The sequence below is a fragment of the Semicossyphus pulcher genome, unplaced genomic scaffold (assembly GCF_022749685.1).
Source record: "Semicossyphus pulcher isolate SPU_LCO1_2020_fin unplaced genomic scaffold, fSemPul1.0.p SCAF_10, whole genome shotgun sequence".
Taxonomy (NCBI): domain Eukaryota; kingdom Metazoa; phylum Chordata; class Actinopteri; order Labriformes; family Labridae; genus Semicossyphus; species Semicossyphus pulcher.
Window position 1 is genome coordinate 6397007 of NW_027211604.1, and position 15416 is coordinate 6412422.

General features: G+C 41.5%; 1 protein-coding gene across 2 annotated transcripts in view; it reads left to right on the forward strand.

The window, feature by feature from the left end:
* slc8a4a (solute carrier family 8 member 4a) overlaps positions 1–3013 on the forward strand; it is a 28275-nt gene extending 25262 nt beyond the window's left edge. For both annotated transcript variants that reach the window (XM_069667830.1, XM_069667823.1), the window contains exon 9: positions 2472–3013. In XM_069667830.1, the coding sequence (XP_069523931.1) occupies positions 2472–2851 (380 nt within the window). In that variant the 3' untranslated portion in view covers positions 2852–3013. The remainder of the gene's footprint in view (positions 1–2471) is intronic.
* Positions 3014–15416: the final 12403 nt, after the last annotated feature.

The window sequence follows — 15416 nt, forward strand, 5'->3', positions numbered from 1 at the left end:
TTATAGGCTCGTTTTGGTGTGCAGACCGATTCAGAGACATTTCTTCTATCTACAATGGCTGTGGTTTACTTTCATCATGCATATACTTCTCTAAGTTTCTTATAGTACAAGGACCGGCTTTAAAGAAAACACTGTAGAATATTTTTGTCCTAGTTTAACGGTGTGGGTTTCTCGAAGATAAATGCTGCGCATGTTGGTGGTCCATACAAGGGACATATCAGTACCGCTTCCTAAGGAGGCACCTATTTTTTTTTAAGGTTTATTGATAATAACTGACTTGATAAATAATTTACCAAAGCTTTTAAGATCAGTCAAAGGCTATTTGTAAGAATATGATCATTTGGCCATGTCTCAAAATCGCTTGATCTTCCTTCACAGTAGCTTCATCTTTTAACCAAAGAGCCGCAAACTTCTGGCAAAGGTTTGCAGGAAATCTGTTTAAAATCCATGAACAACCTAAAGAAGAGTCTGTCAGGGAAATATGTTTCTTCTTTTTCCTGGTGGAGAGTTAAATGAGAAGATCAGTGCCACTCTCAGGTCTGTGTGGAAGATGTCTGTGAAGGTTCTCAGTCATCCAGGTAATTCTTCGCTTGATCCAAAAGGCAGCTGGAGTTGGTTGATGTTCTTGAAGACGTTTCAGCTCTCATCTGAAAGGCTTCTTCAGTTCTAACTGACGTGGTGGACAAGCTTCTGTCTGAGTGTGTTGGATGGTTTGAAGTGTCCCGGATAAACACAATATTCCGGTACACTTCAAACCATCCAACACACTCAGACAGAAGCTTGTCCACCCAAAGGACAAAACACCCAGCAATGTTGTGTGTGCAGTACAATGCAATGAGGAATGCAGGGACCTGTACAAACCCCTCCACAAAGGCATCGCCCAGCATAGGAGAGCCAGCTCCTCGGGTCAGGACTCAGCTGTCCACCTACATCTAAAGGACAAAGGACACTGCTTTGAAGACAGCAAGGTTCACATCCTGGCCAGAGAAGACCATCCGTTAACAGAGGTGGTGGCCTAAGACACCACCTATCACCCACTCACAAGGCAGTGTTGAATTCTCTGCCCAAACAGCTGAGAGCACACTCACACTCAGGATCATGTGAGCCTAACTACCCATCAACACCAGAGGGTACTAACGACTCTCAGTGATACTAGGCCACAGCTCAGGGTAATGACTTACCCCTGATTACACATCTATTAGCATACTGATGACCTGCAGAGGCTAATATTTCTAGCTCCGTCCACCACGTCAGTAAGAACTGAAGAAGCCTTTCAGATAAGAGGTGTCTTCAAGAACTTCAACAAAGTCCAGTTGCCTTTTGGATTAAGCTTAGAGTCAGTATGGAAGGGGCAGTTAGCTTGCCTTAGATTAGTGTAAAGACTTAAAACAGGGGGGAAAGCTAGCTAGGTAACAAAATTTGCCTACGAGCAACTCTAAAGCTCACTCATTTACACTTTATGAGGGAAAAAAAGCCTTCATCCTCCCTTGGGGGTCAATGTGTTTGACTATATCTCGCCTGGACACGGTATCTGTTTTAGCTACTTGCCTGACGCTGCTCAGAGCCGAGCTCCATCACCTAGCAACGCACAAGCTAGCTGCAGCAAGCTAACAACAGTTTAAGCTTACGAGCATGTTTCCATCACTGGCAGCATGCAGCTTTACCCACAAAACAACAAACCAAACCGTTTCATTCAGCTAAGCTAAGCTAAGCGAAGTTAAGCTAAGCAGCTTCTGGACACAGTTGAGTATTTAACACACATATGAGAATTTTATGTCTACGTCTGTACCTGAAAGCAAGTCAGCACATTTCCCAACTGATAAAGTGAAACTTTTTGTATTAATAACATTCATAACTGCGACTTGACGGCTTATTAGAGAGTTAGACACAGATTAGCATCACCTAATGACTACTGAAATTTAAATTAGTTAGACACCACAGGGACAGGCTAACCTACTTTACAACCTCATACATGTTCTCTTTAATGGTCTCACTGATCTTTAAAGCATTAATGTATACATTTATTTAACTAGTGGTGTTGGTCTGGGTCGGGGTGGAGATCTTTGTTGTAGATTATTTAAGCTAAAGTTTCACAATGAAAAAAAAATATATATAAGAATTAAATTAAATGTAAAAATATACTAAAATAAAGGTTTTCAGATGAGGTCTGAGCAGCGTTTCATCATCAGAAACTTTGAAGCTCCATATCCCCTAATTTACTTTAGATTGTCTTTCATCTGTTGCGCCCCAGAGTGACATTTAAAAGTTGTTTAATCTCATCTTGCATGCAATAAAACTTCAGTTAAACTTTGTTCTAAAAGTTGTGAGCTTCAAGGGAGGATTTTCAGACAATTTCCCCCCCTGTGCAAGCCAGACACCGCCATTAACGCAAATTCACCTGTAGCTAATTTCTTTCTTTATACTTATATACCACTTCAGTGCTATAATTCATGTCTTTATTTCTTTCTCAGATACTTTTGCGAGTAAAGTTGCTGCCATCCAGGACCAGTACGCCGACGCCTCCATCGGCAACGTGACGGGCAGCAACGCAGTGAACGTCTTCCTGGGCATCGGGGTGGCGTGGACCATCGCCGCCGTTTACTGGCAGACCAAAGGAAAGCCATTCAAGGTGAACCCAGGCTCCCTGGCCTTTTCCGTCACCGTCTTCACCATCATGGCGCTGCTGTGTGTGCTGGTGCTGCTCTACCGCCGGCGTCCCAGCGTGTCAGGCGGAGAGCTCGGGGGCCCACGGACACCCAAGCTGCTCACTTTCTTCCTCTTCCTCTCCCTCTGGTTCATTTACATCCTGCTGTCCTCGCTGGAGGCATACTGCCACGTGCCTGGCTTCTGAGACTGAGGGAAACACTCAGACCAGCTCCTCTCCTTGTTTTTACAGTCTTCTGACGTGTTTTCTCTCGGTTTTTTGTCTATTTTCACAAAGGTTTATATCTATTTGTATCATTAGTTATTACTGATACCGCACAATATCTGAGTGACTTTGAATCTTTGGACCTTGGACTTTTGCTACCACCCACTTTGCTGTGAAGTATAGCTTTAGCCACTGAAATTGAACCCCTCCTGTTTTTCGAACATTATATTCCACCAGACATTTATCTTATCATTGCTATCAGCACAAAACACTCCTGTCACTTTTCTTGCATCACGTCCTCGCTCTGTGTGGACACTTATTTGAGTATTGAGTATTAAGGAAGCACAAGATTAAAGCAAACGTTCAAACTGTTCCTCGTATTTTGAAAGGCGTTATAAAGCGGTGCATGGGGCGACATTAGAGACGTAACCGAGGCTAAAGCGACTCGTAAAATGTGTGTTGATATTTATTACTCAATCTATACATTAATTATTCATTGTATATCATGTAAAAGATGAACATTGTGCGTGGGAGTTTTGTGAAAGAGTAGGTGTGTTTTTTTATTTTTGCACGTAATCAGAATAAGAGTTTCTTGGTAATCTATTTTAAAGTACTGTATGTAATATTTTGACATGGCTGTTGACGTGTTGATGTGTTCCTGTACATGTGAACCACAGCTGTATCATAATCTTTTCACTGCCTGGTCCCCTTTCCCTCGAAGCTTTTTAATCAGCGTCATGTTCGACACATCCAGGGTTAAAATGCCTTTTTTACAACATGAGACGACCTGGAGCAGAGTTCCCGCTTTACACTGTATATTAAGTATAAATTCTTTAAGCACATTAATGATTTTCGAGTGTGTGTGGTGTGTGTGTGTGTGTGTGCGCGCGCGTGCTTCTCTGCTCTCCAGCACAAGTTGGCGAAAGGCTCGGCACTATCTTGTCAGTGATAACACAAATGTTTGGGGTGTTCAGGACAGAAAAAGTGCAGCCCGAGTCGGATATGAGACGGAAACCAGCTTTCTTATCTGTCACGCTGACACTGTGAACATTTTTCACATCGCTCTGAGAAAAAGCACAGTTCTTTTTTTCCGAGGGAACAGTTATTAAGTCGTCATCACAGCACAATCACTGAACCGCTCCATCGTTTGGGATGAGAAATGTACCTGAAGAGAGGACATGCGCTTCCGGAGAGCGTCTCCTTGTGTCGCACAGCAGATGATGTTTGGTTTTTATTTAACCTAGAACCTGTAGAGCCATATTTATTGTAACAGTATCACAGTAGAGGTATTTATATGATCAATTTAAGTTTTATTGATATGCACGTTTAATGTATAAAAAGTGGAAATAAATGTTAATGATTTATGAGGCTGTAACATGCTCTTGCTCTTGTCTTGATTCCACATTACACCAGATAAAAACACTGATTTCTCCCACAGGAAACTGTTCTTTTAGAGCATCAACAACAACAGATAAAACAGGATTTATTGACACGCTTCATCTTTAAAAATCACCACAATGAATAGAAATGAATGTCTGAAGCGAAACGGTTTACTTCCGAGTGGTATTGACCAATCACGTTTGGTTGTGTGCAGAAAAACAGTCGGTGCTGGGAGCAAAAGAGGCGGACGGCATTAGCTCTAAATCAATCCTGGAACCCATGGCCCACAGACGACTAATTAGGTTTTTATTAATAGCTATAATCAGATATCTGCATATGCAGCTTACACTCCCTGCCAAAGACATCGTTCCTCAACACCAACTCCATTCTCTTAAATTTCTGGTCGACAATTAACAATGATCAGCGGATGTAAGAGGAAGTCTTGGCCTTCGTGTCCGTTATGCAGATATCTGCTTGCTACACAGATGGCCCTGTAATATTGGCTGTCAGTCCCAAAAGGCTCCAAGACGGCAGTCGAATCAACACCCTGTCAGTGGTGGAAGAAGGACTTACTCAAGTAAAAGTGCCACTACACTAAAAAAATATTCCACTACAAGTAAAGGTCCTGCATCCACAATGATACATAATTAAAAGTCAGAGGTATAATAAGAAAAATTAAACAAATATATCAAAAGTGAATTTGTTAGAAATGTGTTTTAGAGGCTTTCCGCAGTTATACCACCTCTGAAGAGCAGCTTTCCTCTGCTCTCACTGATACATGACTGCACGCTCTGGTTATTAATGCTGATCCATCAAGTCATAAGCACCATTTTACTGTCATTTCATTAATTGGATTTTTTTGAAAAACTGATGTTAGGAGTTAAATCCAGCGGTTCTCAACCTTGGGGTCGAGCCCCCTCCAAAGGGTCACAAGAAAAGTCCCGAAGTCGTGAGATAATTAATGAGAGTTGGAGAGGAGAAAAAAAACTGCTGCACAAATTAGTATTCTCTTTTTAGACTCAAATTATACTCAGACAGAAATCATGATAAGTTTCCCGATTTGGGCCTCAAACTGTTACATAAATTTGAAAAGTTTGAAGGGAGTAATCCGTCTTTGGGAAAACAATTCATAGATATCTGATTGAGTACAGTGGCTGACAAGGGCAATCGGGCTGCAACGGTCCAAACGGTTTCTGTTAGAGAAACAGGCTGCACATTCAGAAGCACATGCAACAGTCCAAAACAACGAAAAAAACGTGCTGCAAAAAACGGAAACAAATGCATTAACATCAAACGCTCTGCAAATCCAGAAAGGATGCAAAAACTCAAAAACACACAAACCCAGAAAACGTGCAAAAGAAAAATGCTGCAAATCCAGTCAACACAATGAAAGTGCTTCAGACCTGGAGAGTTCAGAGTAGCGCAGGCATAAGCCAGACCACTGGATAAATCCTAAACAATATGTTGTATTTTATAAGCTTATAACAGTATGTTTTAATAGTATAGTATACGTGTATGTATTAAAGGACAAATTATCAAAACCTATGAATTGCCTGTATTTTCTGACGTTTATAGGAGTCAAACTTTTAGAAGTGGGTGCGTGTGGGTACCACTGAGAGCATGCAGGTCGTGAGGACCAGATTAAAACGTAGTGATGAAGCTTTTTGTGTCATTGAACTGGGAGGGAGGGCTGACCTTGAATGAACCAACTGGAGCTGAGAAATCCTACTCACCGAATCTTTCAGTATTAGTTTGACAATTTACCAGGGGCTGTGTCTGTCGGATAAATGTATTGGAAATCTATTTAAATCATAAAATGTGTCTATTTTAATCATAAATAGATATATTGAAAAGAAATAATGGTATTACTGTCAATAAAAACCGCAGTTAAGGACGACCTGTGAGCCGTTTATTATCATGTGCTTGTTAAGCTTGAACACAGCAGCAAAAACCTGCAGAAAATAATAAGAAAGGAGTAAAGGAGTTGCACTTATGAAAATTCCTTCATCACTTCCCCCCTGTGGCTCACGTAGCATCTTCATAATTGCTCCTTTTTATTGCACGTTTAAAGGTGCACTAAGTCCAAACACATTAACTTGGAAATGAACCCCCACTGTGGCACAAGATGATCATTATTGTTTGTAGGCACGCCCTCACAGCGCCGAGATTACCTTTGTTCAATCATTTTAAGGATTCTTTGACAACAGTCCTCTCTCTCTCTCCGACAGCGTTTGTATTTAAGGTCACTCCCGCTGTATGTGAACGCTGTTTTGAATAACAAGCTGGAAGCTGCAGAAGTTCTTCTGTGGATTTTCTTTCCTTTGCGTCAGTCTTCAGAAGCTTCTGTGCAAGTTTGACGAAATAACTAAAACATGAAAACAACACAGAGTTCAACAAAGCTGTGCAGAACCTGATCCTTTTGAATATGAGATTTATTTAAAGTTTATATAAACTAAAAATGCTTTTATAGCTTCACTGACAGAGGTGTTTTTATTGTCTTGATTAAATCTAAAAGCACTTAATACAGGCTGATTATTCCACGTTACTGATCGCTATCTGTTAAACCATTCATTTAATTGAGGCTTACACACATTTGATTACTATTTGTCATTTACATTTCCCTGCTCAGCCGTCTGAAATGAACCACGGACTTAATATGCGGACACATGCTGAGGCTGGATGGGTTTTGTTCTTGCTGCCAGCAGCACGCTGTGAAATGCTGCAGCCCCCCGAAGAGGAACAAGCAGGTAAAGACAATCGCTGATACAGAACCGGTACAAAGGGAGGTGCTGCTTTACTCATCATAAATCCTCTGTTGTCACAGTATTTCAATGTTTCCTGATCAGCCACATCGATTGTGGTGTACCAACAGACAGTTACCACCTAACACAGATCCCCTCAGCATCTTATAGCCGTACTGCTCTGGTTGAATATCTTATCAGTGGCTCTTTCAGCAGCAGCATGCAGCTGTTCTCAGCAAATAAGCTCACTGTACACAACCCGCCCAGCACCAAATAACAAAGTTAGCAAGCAGCTGGTGAACACTGTAAAGCATTTAGCAGCTAACGAGCCAGATATTTCCCCCAGGAGTTTGTGAGGGGTCCAACCAGAGCTGAAGAAGAGCTAACGGTGGACTTTTGCTTTGTGTATCAAGTGTTTGAAACATGACTCCAAATGAGTGTTCCTCTGAGTCTGCTGGAAGTTAACACATCTTGCTTGTCTTTACGGTATTAACACCTTGCAGACAGTTAGCTTAGCTTACTTTAGCCGTAACATGCAGTGAGGTCAGCAACAGGGTGTCATGAGTCATTCTAGGTTAGTTTTTATATTGTGTTCCTGTCTTGGTTTAGTTGTGAATTTAATTTAGAGAATTTCCTGTTTTACTTTGTAGTTTTTTGGTGTTGGGTTCCTAGTGTTTCCTGTTTTATTTTGTAGTTCTTGACCCTTGTATGTCATGTCTTGTTTTACTTCCCTCCTTTGTTCTGTTTCCCGCCTTTCAGATTGTGTGCCCTGCCCTCATTGTGTTCACCTGTGTTGATTAGTCTCACCTGCCCCTGATTACCCCTGATTGTGTTCCTACCTTTCTGTGCCAGTTCATTTGAGTCTTTGTCCGTGACCTTCCTCCTGTGAATTTTTTCCTTGTGTGTCATTGGATTATCTTCGTACCTCCCCTGAGTAAGTGTTTTGGAGTTTGCCTTTTTGTCTTTTTGTTTGTACTTTCATTTGCTCTGCCATTTTTGATTTTGCCCTGGGTTCTCCACCTTTTTGGTTTAACCTCAAACCTTGACATGATGTAGGCAATGGGTTGTTTCGTCTTTGAGAAAGGGGAGATGTTGCAGCTCTTAGAGGGCACGTGAGGGATCTAGGTAGTGGGCTGGCTTATTGCTTTACCAGCTGTATATCATGTGTGTCATGTGTGTTAATTATACATTTAATAAAGGGGCTTTTACATTAGAGACCCGGGCCCAGATCCGAGTACACTTGACCCCAAAGTCCAGTTCGTTTGATTAGTGTGAACACTGTACTGTACTCGGGCACGGTTCGAAGATCCGCTTGAAAAGGTGGTCTCGAGTACGGTTTATGTGTACTTGGGTACTGTACGCATCAGGTGTGAAAAGCTACCGTACCAAACCACGGAAGTGGACTGCTTTTTACATCTCCTCCAAAAGCCGCGTATGCGCGCAGCTCCGCCGATCTCATCCTCTGCACGGCCATGGCTGACACCGTAAGAATGTAGGCGAATAGCTATGAATAATAGTAGGCATAGTGCGAAGGTCGGCTCCAGTGAACGGGCTTGGGATCATTAGATTTGTGTGCTTTCTACACTGGAACAACAAAATAAGCAATGTTGTGTAGTTGCTTTTCTTCTCAGTGTTTTTGAGGTGCATTACCGCCACCTTCTGCTTCAGAGTCCTACTGCAAGTGTACTCGGGTACGGAACGAAATTACTAATGTGAAAGCAGACCGGCGTCAGAGGGGGGGGGGGCATCGTACTCGGGGACGGTACAAAGCGATCATACGTGATGTGAAAACGCCCTGAGTTAAAGCCAATATCTAGTCAGTTCTCATGGCAGTTGATACGGCAATCACACGAGTGTCACACGAACTCGCTCACAATGACATTGATGTTGGCTGGATTTATGTAAACTGTAACGTCTAACGTTACGCATTCAAACCCAACTGCACTAAATGCCTAAAGAGGAGTCAATGCTGCCGTAACATGCTTATGTAGAAAGGAACAGTAGATCTCTGCTTTTTAATGTAAATCTCGCAGAATACAGGATCGAAGTGCAACATGTTTTTTCGAATGCATTCACAATCAGTCAGCATTAAAAACCTGGGTTATTCTCCCGAGGATTTCATATTGATGCCTTGTAACTGATATATTTGTCATCATAAAGTCAACTGTATTTGGTTATATAAAAAAAAACATCACAACATTATGCAGTAATAATACAAATACTGGTTTATTTCATAAAAATACTCTCTGATCTTGTGTAGGCACCGCTTGCTTCCTGAACGCACAAGTTGGCTCAGCTTAGTTTAGCATGCACACCACAAGGGAAGCCATTCAGCCCGGCTCTGTTCAAAGGTAAATAAGCCTCTAAAGTAATGCTCAACTCCTTTATTTAGTCCACAGCACAAACAAATTAGCCGACTGTACCAGGCAAGAACTACTACCACACAATCCCCCATAAAATTGGTTTAAACTTTTGTAAATGTTTCTTTTAAAGCGATATTATGAGAAGCTGGTGAGTACATTTTGTGACATTAGGGCAAAGTCAAGCTAGCTGTTTCCAAGCTTTGCTAATCAGCAGCTAACAGTAGCACATTTTGTCATCAATCTTCTCTTTTAACTCTCGGCAAGACAGTAAAGAAGCATATTTCTGAAAATGTCAAACCATGTCTGTACATAAGGGAAACATCATTGTGGTTTTAGTGTCACAAAGTTGCAGAGACACTTTGCACTGTCAACCAAATCACCAAACTGCTTCTAATAAAGTGAAAAACAAAGATAGGTGAAATTACTTTAAGCTGGAGGAGAAGCAAGGAGCCAACTTGACAGCACAAAATCATATTTCTAATTTACCTGTTCTTTCTATTTAGCATAGATCACACTTCACACTCCTCAGTACGGCCTCTTGTTTGCGTGACACTTTCTGGGATCGATTCAGACCAGATTGTGAGGCAAACTCCTAAACTGATGTAAGGAGGTTAGACAGGCACATTATAATTCAACACTGCCTGCTGCTCTGAAATGAAGGAGAACTACGAGCGTATGATCCCCACATAATTAAATGTCTGTTGTACAGGACACGTCAGGACGAGATATGAGTCTTGGGGGGATGTTTGACAATTTCAGCAATAAAAGACGGGTTAGAGAGACAGAAATGTTGGATAAACAAGCTCTTTGTGAAATCAAATGTACTGTTGCTTACATCACTGCAGTGTTTGATTGAGACACAAAGAGGTTTACATATGTTTTCACATAGTCTGATTTACAGTGCAGGTGTCAAATGTGATATTTCACTGATTTGCAGAAGGTGCAAACCAATCTCGTATCATCCACTGGGAAGTGAACTGGTGGGTGAAGTGTCTCCACTGTTGGCAGAGGGAAACAAATGGACCAATATGTACAGACGTAATAGTATTTGTAGCAGTAGTGTTACAAGGACGACAAGCTGTGATTCTTTTCTGTAAAGAAGCTGTGGGCAGATGTGGGACTGAGTATACAGGGCCCTAACTTGAGAAGAGCCCACAAAGACACTAGAATGAAAAGCTGTGGATGATACGAGGGACCACTGACTGTGTATAAAGATGCATGATGCGTCTCCACCTCCTCTCGTTGCACAAAAATGAAGCCAAAATGCCCCCGTAGCAGGTGCTGCCATCTTGTGCATTTGGAACCTGTGCAGTAGAGATCGGCTGGTGGAGCCGCGGTATCCACAACCTGCTCCTTCTGCTAACCAAAACACAGATTTAGGCTGCCGAAAAAAATGGCAAAGATGCCTCCTGTCGGCACAGTCAACAGCAGAACAGCTTCTTGTGTTGGTCTGGAGCAGATTTAACAGATATGCAAAGTTATACAACCGTAAGTTAAGCCCAAGTACAGGCATTACATTCACTGGACCTTTTCACTCTGTGTGTCACTCCGCCTCAGCAGGGTGTTCTGAACACTGTTAATTAACATTACAGCAGACCGTGTATGTCTACAATGATCAAGCTGGTACCTCTGAATCACACAGCAGACTCTTATTTCACTGGGTGATGATAAATTAAAAGAAACGGATAAATGTACGTGATAAAAACAGCTGATATGTGGTAACCTGTAGACACAGAGAGCAGGAGAATGTTTTGGTTGCTTAGCAACAAAAGTCCAGTTTCAGTTAAGTTGTGGAACTAGTTGATTTGGTTGTTGTTGATGTTAGTTTTTACCACTATTTGCCGCTTGTATAACTATTATTTAAAAGTGGCCTATGAGAGACTTGCCTATGTGATATTGCTTAAATGAATGCAGTTTTGGTTTTAGCTACGTTTCCTCTCACCGCTCCTCCTCTACTCTGCCTCTAGGCAACAAATCGGCTGCAGGAGCCGTATTTGTCAGCAGAGCTGTCAATCGTGATGTTAAACCCTTTTTATAGCGTCAAATATTTAGTTATCTTGGTAAAACTAAACTTGTCAGACAAATGAACACCTGGACGTAAATGAGCATGATAAGAACTAGCTGAAGGTTGAAGAAAATGTATTTGGCGTGTATTTTGATTTGTTTGACTCGTCCCATCTGTTAACATGGAGGAGGTGGGCTTTATGAGCTATACTGCAGCCAGTCAGCAGGGGGCGATAGAGAGGGTTTAGCTTCACTTTTAGGGAGCTGTCATGTCGTCCATCTTTGTATGCAGTCTATGGGAGGGACCAGTACAGAGAGCCTTTGTGCAGGGCCAGAATTATGTTGCTCCACCTCTGTCCATGGGACACACATTTCAGAAGTTAGTGTATAAAATGCAAAGCTCAAATGTAGCTAGAACAAGGAGCCCTGGTTACTTCTTTTCCCCACTGCTCACTTTTAATTCCTCTAATTGTGAGCAAGCTTGTGTGATCAGAGGTGTCCATGCAGAGGTTTGCTCGGGGTGGGCCAGCTTGAGAGACCCTCAGCCAGGGCTTTTATCCAGGGCAGCAAATGGCCATCAAAGTACCAGCTGGTGAGCTGCTGCTTGAGCCAAATATCTGTTTGGCAACAGATGGTGATGTCTTTGTTGAACTAGAAGAGCATCTATGGGAATCATTAATACAGCTTTTAAATAAAGGCTAAACAGTATTTGATGAATGTGATTCTGGTGGCACAGAGAGTGCAGAATGGAGGCCAACAGGCTTTCTGGTTCTGGCTCTAGAAGCAGCAGCAAAAAGATATTTTTCCAAGGCCACAAGAGAAATATGCACACTCAAATATTAGAAAAACTAACCCAGGCTAATATCGCTTCTGTTTTTCTCTGCCAGTTCTTAAACTGCTAAAATTAGTCTGGGACCGAAGGATTCAATCTACTTCATGATTCCACACAATGAGGAAATCATTTCCTGGTCAGCATCACGTCCACGTCAATCATCTTCTCCTTGAGACGAGAGGAGGGTGGATTTTACTGTTCGAGCTAAGACGGCTTAGACGGAAATAACACACTGACAGAGATAATAGTGTGTGTGTGTGTGTGTGTGTGTGTGTGTGTGTGTGTGTGCACATTTCAGAATACTTTGAATGGAAATCAAATTAATTAGCAGGGATGACAAAACTGATCCTACATGCATGTTAAGAAAACAATGTGGTTACACATTACACTTTCATTTTATCAGAAATATAACATATGTAACATAGAAGTAGGTATTTTAATCAACAAATGCATCCATGGTAAGCTCAGCAATAAGATGTTTATGTACCAAGTTTTTGACATTCAAATGGAAAGTAGATATTGTTCCTGTAATTAATTATAATTATATAGTGGTGTTATGTGGTTTAACTGTTAAGTGTAAAGTTAATGTTTGTCAGTGTTACGTTATATATAAATATAAAATGGAGTGGACTGCACGTATATAGCATTGTTTGGGTCCTCAGACGACTCAAAGTGCTTCTACACGACATGTCACATGCACCCTTTAACACACTGATGGCAAATGTCCAATCAGGAGATTTGCATCTATGCACATTCGTACACTGAAGGCATTCGGGAGCAATTTTTGGTTCGGTGTCTTGCCCACTTCGACATGTGACTGTAGCAGGGATCGAGCTGCCAATCTTCTGATTGAGTTATGACCAACTCTAAAACAAAGCCACAGCTGTCCTATAGCTTACAATATAGATGACGCAATTTTTTATAGTACTTAAGACTGAAGAAGTACTGAGATCATTTAACAATTAATTTAGATACTGAACTGAAAATGTCACGTAATTAGCTAAATGCACTTGAAGTATTCAAAGTTAGTTAAAGTACTCATAATGCAGAAAAATGGCTCCTGATGGTGTTGTACTATGAGCCTATTTATACATCCATATCTATATTACTCAGATATTATATATTCAAATTGTGTAAATAGCATTAAAATGTTCAGTTGGTTGAAGAAGAGCTAATTTTAACTTTGTAGTTTGATCTGTTAAAGTGCACTGCATCATAGCCAATGATTACAAAACATGTTTATCTTGAATGTAACTGTTAAATAAATTGTATTTGTTTTAAATTAATTTAAAAAACATTTAAATAAATTTCAAGTAAATGTGAAAACAGGAGAATAGGGGTGTCCCACTGACTGACTACACATAGTAGTCCAGTAGTAGTAAAAAGTATGAATTAAAATTTAAAGCACATAGGCCTATACCTTTTTAAAATTGTTATTTGGTACAAACAGTTGTATTCCACCACTGTCTCTTTATAATGAGCATCTCTTTCGCCCAATACTGATTTGAAGTGTTTTTATTCATTTATTGACTTCGTTATTTCCTTTTTATATATTTGTTTATTGTGCTGCTCCAACCCCCCTCCTCTTCCTCCTTTTCTTCCTCCTCCACCAGCCCGCACGTGCTGCGTGCTCGCCCCTGAGCCCTTCATCTCGTGTGTTTCTCCATTGGTCTGGGATGATGTCATCCAGAGAGGAGACAATAGCGCCCACCTCCCCGTCAGTGTGTCCTCACACACGCACCGCAGCTCAGAGTGACACACGCTCAGACGTGACGCCAGCTGAGTTAGCCAAGCACTCTTCATCACATTTATATATTTAACTGTTTATCTGCAGCCCGGCAGAGCTGTGCTTCCTCTACTCAAACCAGGTCTCATTTATTTTTTTAGAAAGTATTTTTGTTTTTTAAATCCATGAAGAAACGAGCAGGCAGGGAAGGTGTTACACATCTGGATCATACCAACGCGTCGGGTCGAGCTGCTCGGGCCACCACAGACATGAGGATCCCTCACTCCGCTGCGCAGAAATGATGAACACACCACAGGACGGGCACGCTTGATGTAAGTGTTTTCTTTTTACTAACGTTACTCATCGCGGCGGTGGGTCCGGGTCGGCCTGCCGCCTGTGAGCCCCCTTCATCAGCAGGCTGCTGTCACAGCGCCGTGTGTGGGTCAGGTTTAGCTTACAGCACAGAAACATCGCTTATTGCATGTTATCATGATTCCTCTGTGACTTCATCTACACTAAAATGAGTGCCACATATTAAAAGCTAGCAATGCATGCGTGCTATCCACCGCTGTGAGAAGGAGGTCAGCTGTTATTGCCACAATAAGCTGTATTATTTACTGAGATAAAGAACTGCAGCCATGTTTAATGAAGCCTAATTATACGTGTCCACACTACATCAGAGTGAGTGAAGGTATAGAGGCCTGCTGAATAAGGCCCTGTAAGCACATCAGCTTTAAATCTTATCTTTGTAAAGGTTCAAAGAAACAAAAATGCGTTTAAAAATACAGATAAATTAAGCAGTGCGCCACCTAGCGACAGTGTAAACAGGAACTGATAGTTTTTCCATTACTGGCCTGCAAAACAGCCTAATAAACAACAATGCAGAGGAAGACTGTAAATGTTAGTACAGTGTTTAATCCTGCTTGTAGTAGTGCTGATTAGAGGAACAGCAGGGATGTGCAGCATGGGAGCACAGTGTACCTATTTTAAATAGCAGCACCAATTATTTATTGACACACATTTCATAGTGAAGCCTCTTTTCATGTCAACAGTGTCAGCAGTGTAGAAATCCAGCAGAGACAAAGGGAAGTGGAAGAAACAGGATGTGCCTACGTAGATGAAAGGGCACTGATGGGATATATTTGGAAGGCTACATTTAGATATCAAACATGCTGTGTATTTACTTATTAATGTTCTTAATATGTAGAAAACCTCCAAATATTTACTGTGGTCCTTGTAAAGACAGAAGAACCACTGCAGTCCATTTTAAGGAAGGTCGAGCAATGTAGCACCACGTACAAACCGATTAAAAAGTTTAACCTGCATTAAGCTATATTTTATCTTAATAGGGCTCTGGTGGCTTGCAGTGACCACCCCACAGAGACTAATCCTCCGACCCCGCAGCTCACAGTTTGAAGCTGCTTCAGTTCATATGTGGGGTTTCCACTCTGAAGTATAGAAGCTATAGAGGTGACTCAATGTTTCCATTTATCCGCTATAT